The sequence below is a fragment of the Xyrauchen texanus genome, chromosome 29 (genome assembly GCF_025860055.1).
Source record: "Xyrauchen texanus isolate HMW12.3.18 chromosome 29, RBS_HiC_50CHRs, whole genome shotgun sequence".
Lineage (NCBI taxonomy): Eukaryota > Metazoa > Chordata > Actinopteri > Cypriniformes > Catostomidae > Xyrauchen > Xyrauchen texanus.
Window position 1 is genome coordinate 13,317,853 of NC_068304.1, and position 11,302 is coordinate 13,329,154.

The 11,302-nt window shown below is 38.7% G+C and overlaps 1 protein-coding gene across 1 annotated transcript; it reads right to left on the reverse strand.

Annotated features, from left to right (window-relative positions):
* Nucleotides 1-476: 476 nt before the first annotated feature.
* On the reverse strand, nt 477-10,902 carry LOC127622882 (gastrula zinc finger protein XlCGF57.1-like). The gene is made up of 2 exons (XM_052097011.1): nt 10,743-10,902; nt 477-2,811 (listed from the first exon to the last, which is right to left on the reverse strand). Exons 1-2 carry the CDS (start codon nt 10,825-10,827, stop codon nt 1,577-1,579), a joined length of 1,320 nt encoding a protein of 439 aa, XP_051952971.1. The 5' UTR covers nt 10,828-10,902; the 3' UTR covers nt 477-1,576.
* Nucleotides 10,903-11,302: the final 400 nt, after the last annotated feature.

Sequence of the window (11,302 nt, forward strand, 5' to 3'; positions counted from 1 at the left end):
TGTGATGATTCATTCCAAACTTCCTTAACCGTCTCAGGAAGAAGAGGCGCTTTGGAAAAAAGCATCTCCCAAATTACTATATAAACGTAATATAATCAACACAAATCTCAAATCTAAGGTAACAGATAAAAAGCATAAATATATTATATATATTAAATATATTATGTTATTAATTAATCACAGGTTGGGTAGGCTACATTTTACAAAAAAATATTGCTAAATATTAGGCCTACATGTATTTCATTTATGGAATTACAGCTCAGTATTGTATGCAAAATATTTGATACATTTTACTAATAAAATGAAGAAGTCTACCTAATTGTTTTGGGAAAATGTGTGATTTTTAGAGACACAGCTTAATTTCAAAGTGAACAATTTGACGACATCCACATTTGACTGTTGGACACAACAAACTCTTGCTAAAAGATAAACAATGATTCGAAATTCCATTCAATTCTCAGATTAGTTGAAGTCAAATCATTTTTATTTGTATAGCACTTTTCAAAACACACATCTTTTCAAAGCAGATTTACAGAAAATCATGCTGAAACAGAAAATGAAGCTGTGGTGTCTGTAATGTCTAAAAGTCATTATTGTGTGTTTTAAATGAATTACAAGATTGTAGATAATGCTTTTAAACAAATTTTGTCTTTAGTTGTAAAGAAAACAAGACTTCATACGATATTAGTTAATGGAGAAAAATAACCTTGGGGGGTGGCAGTTCCCCTTTGGCTATATAGCATGAATATAATTAATTCATCATTTCATTTAGGATAGACCGCCTACACCAACCCAATCTCATGAAAAGTCTCAAAGAAAGAGATGGCTAAATTGTATAAAATGGAGTTTGTTCATATGAATTGTAGATGTGCACATCCCAAGGTATGTAATGCATAAGTAAGCGATGCGAAGTTCCAATTGTCAGTCATTGTGCAAGTGCTTATTGATTTTATCTCCTAACCCAAACCCCATATCTAAACCTTACCATAGAGTAGAGTCTGTAAGCATGATTTGAAACATAAAGAGTATGTTGTGTATCAGCAAAGAATGTAATTGTTGCATTTTAGAAGGAAACGAAGGAGAGTCACCGGATAGGCTGGTGTAAAAGTCGAACTAATTCATACGATCCAACTCATATGATTATTTAAGGTTTAGCCATGATTTAGCCAACTCTTATGAATCTGTACGATTTCTCCATGAGACTGTGTTAGCCAATACTGCACACTTTGGATGTCGCCTCTCCTGATGAGTCGAATCAGGTGTGTTCACCCAAAATGAACCCAAGGAACCACCCTCCAAGTCCACTTTAAAATGGACAGGACTTGAAAGACTTTAAAGGAACACTTCCACTATCTGTTTAATAGGTGTGAGCAGAATGTCTTTACTTTATATTATTATTTTATAAAGGATATTTCTTAAAAAATAAAAAAAAGCTTAAAACATTCTTAAAAATATTATATGTAATTTATTAACTCAATTATTAAATATATATCACATAGTACTTTTTACAGTGAAGGTAACAGAAGAAATAACAAAGCAAAGTCACAACAGGGGAATTTTCTGTCCTTGAGTTTGCTCACTTCAACAACTCTGGACAACACTTTGCTCTATGACTCATTACAGATTTAAAATAGGTAAAACTCTTCCCACATGAAGTGCAGTGGTATGGCTTTTCTCCAGTATGCACTCTCTCGTGTACTTTCAGGTTTCCTGATATTGTAAATCTCTTTCCACAAATTAAGCACTTGAATGGTCTTTCACCAGTATGGATTCTTTGATGCCGTTCCAAATTATTTTTTCTAGAAAACACACGTCCACATTCTAAGCAGACATGATCGCTCACAGCAGTATGATTTTTCTGCTGCTTTTTAAAACTCTTTTCTTCAAGAGAACACAAGTATGGCTTCATATTTCCATGAATTCTCAGGTGCATTTTTTCGGTTGATGCAGAAGTAAAATTTGTGTCACACTGATCACTTTTAGATGTCCTCACTTCAGAGTGAGAGCAAACATGAGTTTTGATATGTTGCGCTTGTCTAAAGCTCTTCCCACACTGATTGCATGTGAAAGGCTTTTCTCCAGTATGAATTCTCATGTGCATATTACAGTCTCTTTCATGTTTAAAACTGTTCTTACACTGATGGGTTGCTAAAGGATTCTCTTCAATGTGACTTCTCATGTGCTTATTAAGGTTGATATTATTTCCAAAACTCCTCCCACACTGATCGCATGTAAAAGGCTTCTCTCTGGTGTGAATTCTCATGTGACTTGTAAAGGCTGCTTTGAATGTAAAACTTTTTCCACAATGAGGGCAGGGGAAAGGGTTCATTGCAGTGTGTATTTTCATATGTCTATTAAAATCTACTTGAAATGAGAAACTCTTCTCACACTGAAGACATGTAAATGGCTTCTCTCCATTGTGAATTCTCATGTGTGCATCAAGTCCACTTTTCCATTTGTAGCTCTTCCCACACAGTAAGCATGTGTAAGGCTTCTCTCCAGTGTGATGTCTCATGTGTTGGTCAAGTCCACTTTTAAATTTGAAACTCGTCCCGCACCGATCGCATGTGAAAGGCTTCTCCCCAGTGTGAATTCTCATGTGCGTTTTAAGGTTTGATTTCTTGCTGAAAGTCTTTCCACACTGAGAGCAGATCAAATAATTTTTGGTTCCTGTTGTTTTTTGTGATAACTTCTTTGCTGTCTGTGAGCAGTTAAAATATTTTTCCCCAGTTGTGAAATTATGAGGTTTATGATACTGATGTTTCTCCTCCACTTCAAGTTCTTCACTTTCCTCTTTCAATTCAAACAGGCCTAAAATGAAAATATTGATTTGTCAAAATTCACTTCAAGAGGGACAAATATGCGATGAAAGAAAATAAACTTTTAAACAATATTTTATCAGTCTTGTTCATATTACTGCCAACAAATCCGCTAGACTCAGGGTTATTATCATTTATAGATACAATTTCCAAAATAAATTTTTATTTAGTTACTGTATTAGTTTCATAATTTGCCTTTATTATTAACTTTGCCATGGGTGACAAGCTTATTTCTGTAATGTTTTCAAAACTACAGCCACCAAATCTCAAATGCACCTGGCTGCAGCTTGGGACAACACATTTTCTGTCTGTCTTTGCTGCTTAAATGCAAGGCAATAATGGAGTTATATATGTGCCAAAATTCTGTGCACGTAAAATTATATTTCGAGCATGCAAGTTGTTATTTTGAGCGCACAAAAACTTTTTTTGCATGTGCTTGAACTCAGTTTTGTACACAGGGTTGCTGCAGAGTTCATATTTAAGACCTTTTTTTAGACCTGAACAAATAAAATGAATACCGTATCCCCATACCAAAACAAATTTCATTCATAGCATGGAACTTTTAACTTTAAAGGCACTTTAACTTTGGAGCCAATGGCTTAGGAGCCATTGGCTCCGAAACTAAAATATTAAGGAGCCAAATGGCTGTTTTTAGTAGCCAAATCACAGATTTTCTCGATTTAGATTGCGGTTCAGAAACAAGATAGAAAGCCAAAGAAAAGGAAGACAGAATATAACCCATTCATCGAAGGTTTAATAAACAGTATATATAAGTTTGCATTCCTTTTGGTCCTATCAATGTTCACACCACTTTCATAATTTATAAAAATATAAGAGATAAAATATTTTTTTTATTTAGTACTGCCCTTCAGAATCTACATAAGTGGATATTTACATAAAGTATAGGATGTATACACTCACCTAAAGGATTATTAGGAACACCTGTTCAATTTCTCATTAATGCAATTATCTAATCAACCAATCACATGGCAGTTGCTTCAATGCATTTAGGGGTGTGGTCCTGGTCAAGACAATCTCCTGAACTCCAAACTGAATGTCAGAATGGGAAAGAAAGGTGATTTAAGCAATTTTGAGCGTGGCATGGTTGTTGGTGCCAGACGGGCCGGTCTGAGTATTTCACAATCTGCTCAGTTACTGGGATTTTCACGCACAACCATTTCTAGGGTTTACAAAGAATGGTGTGAAAAGGGAAAAACATCCAGTATGCGGCAGTCCTGTGGCGAAAATGCCTTGTTGATGCTAGAGGTCAGAGGAGCCGACTGATTCAAGCTGATAGAAGAGCAACTTTGCCTGAAATAACCACTCGTTACAACCGAGGTATGCAGCAAAGCATTTGTGAAGCCACAACACGCACAACCTTGAGGCGGATGGGCTACAACAGCAGAAGACCCCACCGGGTACCACTCATCTCCACTACAAATAGGAAAAAGAGGCTACAATTTGCAAGAGCTCACCAAAATTGGACAGTTGAAGACTGGAAAAATGTTGCCTGGTCTGATGAGTCTCGATTTCTGTTGAGACATTCAGATGGTAGAGTCAGAATTTGGCGTAAACAGAATGAGAACATGGATCCATCATGCCTTGTTACCACTGGCTGGTGGTGGTGGTGTAATGGTGTGGGGGATGTTTTCTTGGCACACTTTAGGCCCCTTAGTGCCAATTGGGAATCGTTTAAATGCCACGGCCTACCTGAGCATTGTTTCTGACCATGTCCATCCCTTTATAGCCACCATGTACCCATCCTCTGATGGCTACTTCCAGCAGGATAATGCACAATGTCACAAAGCTCGAATCATTTCAAATTGGTTTCTTGAACATGACAATGAGTTCACTGTACTAAAATGGCCCCCACAGTCACCAGATCTCAACCCAATAGAGCATCTTTGGGATGTGGTGGAACGGGAGCTTCGTGCCCTGGATGTGCATCCCACAAATCTCCATCAACTGCAAGATGCTATCCTATCAATATGGGCCAACATTTCTAAAGAATGCTTTCAGCACCTTGTTGAATCAATGCCACGTAGAATTAAGGCAGTTCTGAAGGCGAAAGGGGGTCAAACACAGTATTAGTATGGTGTTCCTAATAATCCTTTAGGTGAGTGTATAGTATGTACTGTATAATGTGTTGTCTTCTTGAGCATCAATGAATGTTTGCACCTTGTGTAAAAGTTGTGTATGAGTCCTTCAATTATCCAGTGTCAAAAGCTTGAGATATATATATATATATATATATATATATATATATATATATATATATTTATTATAAAAAATTTACATTTTTTAAAAATATTGCCTTTGTCTTTCTTTACTGATGGCCCCAGACACAGAGACTAAAAAGTGCAAATTGAATGAAATCCTAGATGCAGTTTATTGTGCTACTCCAATCCCAATCAATAATTTCCAGAGGAAAAAAAAGTGGTATACAAAACTGTCCTTTTTTGTTTTTTCTCATTTGGAATTCCCAATTCCCAATGCGCTTTTTAAGTCCTCATAGTCGCGTAGTGACTTGCCTCAATCCGGGTGGTGGGGGACGAATCCAAGCTGCCTCCGCATCTGAGACCGTCAACCACGGAGACATAGTGCGTGTGGAGGCTTCACGCCATCCACCGTGCTCAAACCACCACACCAAGAACGAACCACATTATAGCAACCACGAGGAAGTTATCCCATGTGACCCTAGCAACCAGGCCAATTTGGTTGGAGACCTGACTGGAGTCACTCAGCACGTCCTGGAATTCGAACTAGCGAAATCCAGGGGTCGTAGCCAGAGTCTTCACCAACTGAGCAACCCAGGCCCCCCACAAAACGGCACTTTGTGAGCTCACTGATGGCTGATTCACTGAGAAAGTGAATCTGATTCAAACTGCTAACCTGAGCTCAAACTGTCCATTTTTTTCAGGTGATTCATGAAAAAGATTCGGTTCAAAACAGTCATTTGTTCACTATTCTCTCACGCTGAGTTTGCTGTTGTGTGCGGTGCAACGAGCTCGTCATCACAACAGAACGGGTGAAAAGACGAGACACACTGGATGTGCGTGTTCTAAAAATATGTTCAATAACACAAGATGATATCTGATAAAACAGCACATGAACGCACACAACCCAACTGTCGCTAGTGGCGACTAGATTTAAAATTATTGTCACAATCAATTATTTTATTCGCACTCTGGAGCACTGTATAAACAATTAAAAGTAAACTTTGTCATATTTCATCAACAGTTAATCTTTAGTGTTTGCTTGTCATAAATTTCCGATATGGTTTATTGATAGTGAACTGCTCCGCAACAGCTGAAAACACTCACAGGCCCCTACGTGCTTGGAGAAAATACAACAATGCCACATTTTCAGGATGCAGTACATGCATTTACAGTATTTAATTAAATCATATTCTTTGAAATTTGATAATCACAATAAGTCATATCTCGATTCCAGTCTTTCCGTTCCCAAATTTAAGACCTCTTAAAATAAAAATGTAGATTTTTGTTGTATTATTTAAAATATTTAAGACTTTTCAGGACCTTATATTTGGAAAACTCAATACGACTTTTTAAGGATCTGTGGAACCCTGGTAAAGCAATGTATCTTCTCTCCTCGTGTGCCCTCTACTTGCACTCTTTAGACTGCTCGCTTTTACACACGTATTCCGGCAAGTCCCGCCTCCTACGTCAGGACTGTGATTAGAAGCTGCTTAAAAGTGCTCTGTGATTGGACAGTTGAGGTAGCTACAGCAACTATGAACATCTTAGTGCAAATATTGTAGAAGAGCCAACAGGCACAATGCACTTGTTAATACAGTAATAATGCAAAGGTATATGCCTCAAATCTGAAGATTTTTTAAATGGAACCTATTATCACGGATGTTTCCTCTTTTTCCCGAACCTTAAAAAGCGACCAGTTGGGATTTCTAGATTTCCTAAATGTCCGCGGTTTGACTGTTTTCATATTGAACTGCAAAAAAAAGCTGCGTGCCGTATTTCTGTCTCTCTCTCTCTTTCACACACAAACATAAAGGGTGTGAGCAGAGAGCACTAGAGCCCAGTAATTTTACCATGTAACTGTGTGTGATTTTGTACTTATCTATTCAGGGATTAACGTTGAAACCAAAGTCCACACGCTGCCTTTAGTGAGAAAGGGATTTACATGAAGCAAATACAGACTGCTCACTCGTTTTGACAGTTGTTAGTGATATTTCAGTGCTTGGTAATGGGAATAAGCTGTGAAGCGGAAGTCTGTAGCATCCGCATTGGAAGAACACCCTAAGCATGATGAGTAATTTCGCTGCCTGAGAAAAAGGTGGACACTGTATGAAGTTATCATTATAAATATATATTCCTATATTGGATTATAAACATACCAGGAATACTGTATGTCTTAACATACTGTAATGTAAGTCTTTCAAAATATAGTAGGCCGGGATCATGCAATGCTAAGGAGTTCTTTCTATTTTGTTTAATGTTTTGCACTCAAACAATTGATGTTCAATATACTGTGCATTTAATTTACCCCAAACTATGACAGGAGACATAATTAGCCTCTTTTCCTTTTCTTCACTTTAATAATTTTTGCCATAAGGGTTCTGGCAGAATGCATGAACATTTCAAGATAACCAACAGCTTTTTTTCTCCCCAATTTTGGAATGCCCAATTCCCAATGTGCTCTAAGTCCTCGTGTGACTCGCTTCAATCCGGGTGGTGGAGGACGAATCTCTGTTGCCTCCACGTCTGAGAACATCAATTCGTGCATCTTATCACGTGGCTTGTTGAGTGCATAGACGTAGCGCATGTGGAGGCTTCACGCTATTTTCCGCGGCATCCACGCACAACTCACCACGTGCAACACCGAGAGCAAGAACCACATTACAGCGACCGCGAGGAGGATACCCCATGTGACTCTACCCTCTCTTGCAACCGGGACAATCTGGTTGCTTAGGAGACCTGGCTGGAGTCACTCAGCACACCCTGTATTCAAACTCACGACTCCAGGGGTGGTAGACAACGTCAATACTTGCTCATTAACATCTTTTCTAATTTATTATCGAGAATATAATGTTAATTTCGGCTATATTTATAATATGTATGTAAAGGGATCAATGGAAAGGAGGAGGCGAGAACCGGCTTTTCAATATAAATAATATTTTTAATGATAAACTCAAAAGACCACATAAACACACACATGACGGACATGTCAGCTAACGATCTCTCTCTCTCCCGCACGATCTCTCTCTCTCCCGTCGACCTTTATACCTCGGAGGCTTGATTAGCCTAATACGGGACCGGGTGCGTAGGATCACGACCCGGCCCGCCCTCCGCCCTGCCACATTCCTCCCTCGTTCTCTCAGGCTGGGGAGCCCCCGGCCTGATGTACATCCCCCTTTCCCAGGGGAGGGCGCCTTCAGCTGTCTGCCGGCAGGTCATCCCCATCTACCTGGACGAGGGAGGGGACAAGGGGAGGGAAACAGAAATAATTAAAATGGGGGGTACTACCTGTATCAGTGTAGTACCCCCCAAAAAACTGTCAAATTTAAAAGAGGATAAAAGCCAACGCAGAGCGACAGTGAGAGAGAGAGAGAGAGGAGAGAGAGATGGAAAAAAAAATAATAAAAACTCTTACTCGCCAGTTCTCCGATACGCTGCAGCTTGTGGAAAGGAGGAGGCGAGAACCGGCTTTTCAATATAAATAATAGTTTTAATGATAAACTCAAAAGACCACATAAACACACGTCCGTCATGGACATGTCCGCTAACGATCTCTCTCTCTCGCACGACACCCCACAGTCGACCTTTATACCTCTGAGGCTTGATTAGCCTAATACGGGACCGGGTGCGTAGGATCACGGCCCGGCCCGGCCCCGCCCTCCGCTGTGCCACAATGTATAATACACAATACTGACAAAAAATGGGAGACGATTCGATAAAGAAGGTGGAAAAAACAACATGTTTATTAAATAAAATTTTAACTGATCTCTCAGAATGTCCTTTGGGATAGATAGAAGTCAAATTAGGCTCCCCCAAAATTATTACATTTAACAATGTAGTTTTAAACATGGGAGAGATTATATAAATATAATTTCAGATGAAAGTGGTAGCTAACATGGCCAAGCGAGAAGCTACGCAAGTATAACTTGGTAATCTAGATAACCAAAAACTAGCCAAGAGAACCAAACTAAGAGAGCTAGCCAGATAGTTATCTAGCTAGTAAGCCTATTGGCAGTGTACAGACTTAAAAAAAAAAAATATTTGATTAAAGGAATAATTCACCCAAAAAGGATTTAGGATTTCAATTCAGACCTCCTCCTTTAAACAATGCAAGTGAAAGTACTAAATTTTTTGATGGTCCAAAATGCATATTTAGGGTGCATCAAAATAATATCCAGTCTCCAGTCGACAAATACAGTTCTTCTGAACCCAAACGATTGATTATTTTTAGAAACAAAACAATATTTATAACTACAAATGTTCGCTTCCACACATCTCTGTGACACGCGCTCATCAGAGGGATGATGTAAGCTCGTTGGTAGGAAGCGTATCATCGTTTACAAGAGGAGCTCTGTACAAAAGTTTAATTGTCTTTGCTGTAGATTTGTATTTGTATAAACGTATTGTTCAAAATGGTTGTTTGGTGTGTGTGTCCTGGATGCTTCAAACTTCAGAAACGCCAAAAACGCTGGGAAAAATATGAACTTTTCATCGATTGCCTATAAATGATCATGAGCGTTTGAAGCTCTGGCTTATCGTGCTGAACCTGGATATCAGTACACCCCTACATTCTCTCAAATATTGGAGGGTGTGCAGTGAACATTTTACCCCTGAGGATTTCAGAGCATCGAAAGAAACAAAGGGTTGATTTCTAAATTCATCAACTGTGCCCGTGCTGTTTTTCCAGTAAACTCAGGTGTGAAAACGTTGTCATTGTCACACCTCTCTCCGGCTCTTCACCTCCCTCAGCACTCCGCTACTCATCACCTGATTTCTAATTCACCGCACCTGCACTCAAATCACTCGCTCGGTTTAGTGCTTACCCTATTTTTTTGCCCGTTACCTCTTCTTCAGTTTGTGAAGCTTCTTTTCTGTGCGATATCACCTATACCATTGATCTCATTGTGTAAATCCTATGAATCTCAGTAAACGCTCTCACACTTGGTTTCACTCACTACAACTTGTTTCTAAAAATATTCAATCGTTTGGGTTCAGAAGAACTTTATTTGTCGACTGGAGTCGTCTTTTATTTTGAGATTATTTTGATGCACCCTAAATATGTATTTTGGAGTATATTCACTCACACTGTTTAAAGGAGGAGGCCTGAAATTAAATAATAAAATCTTAAAATTATGTTTTGATGAAGAAACTCAAACAATTCTTGGGTAAATTATCAGCAATTTTTCATTTTTGGGTGAACTATTCCTTTATGGTTAAATAAAACAGTTAAGTCACAGTGTGTTATGCATTTCCTTTCATGAAAATAAACTATCCCCTTGTTTTAATTAGCAGTATGATCTGTGGTCTAGCCAGCCAATCAGAATTAACCTCCTCATCTCTGATTGGCTGAAATTCTGGCACATTATAATGCCAGAACAACATCTATTTTTATTTGCTCAAAATGAATTCCTCTTTGCGAGATACATTGCTTTACAAAACTAAGTTCACGCGCATACAAAATACCTTTTAATGCACTCAAAATATCATCTTTCTCACGCAGAACAATTTTGTGTGCTCAAAATAAAATCTTGCACGCTCAAAATATAACTTTGCACGAGCAGAACTGCGGCACATATATAACTCCATAGACAATAGGTGTACAGTACGGGAAGTCTTTATTTCGGCCAAATACGGGACGTCCCGTCTAATACTGGACAGTTGACAACCCTATGCAGTCACTAATGACGAATCAAGAATGGACACCAACCTCTTTGTTCCGTTGTATCTTCATTTTTAATCCTGCATACTTCTGCCCAACTCATGTCTTCACTCTCTTCTTTAATTATCTGCATGTTGTCAAAAGTGTATCACACAGATTTCAGTTTTTACACCTGGAGTTGTTTTGAAAGCGCTTGTTTATCTCCCCAGGTGCCGCCATGTTTGAGTGACGTCATACACATTTCATTGACAAGCGGCGCCAAAGCCTTTCTACTTAATCTGCCTAGACGCTTTGCATAAAATAGCAAAACGCGGCAGTCCCGTAGACATTCTATGGCAGTATACTGGCAAGGAGACTAGAGGCCTTTTTATTTTATAAGATTTTTTTTTTTTTTATGTATGTCTATGGAGGAGATGTTTCAGTGTGCTAAATAAACAGCTTTTGTAGGAAAACAGCTGGTCACTTAATTAATTGACCACTTGTCTGCTAATCTTCTACGTTTTACACTAAACAATTGCTAAGATTGCTAAGACATGTGACCAACTGGGCGGCAACGTCATCAGAACGCAAAGAATTATGGGTATGTTTGGCCCGTTTACATAGGCTGG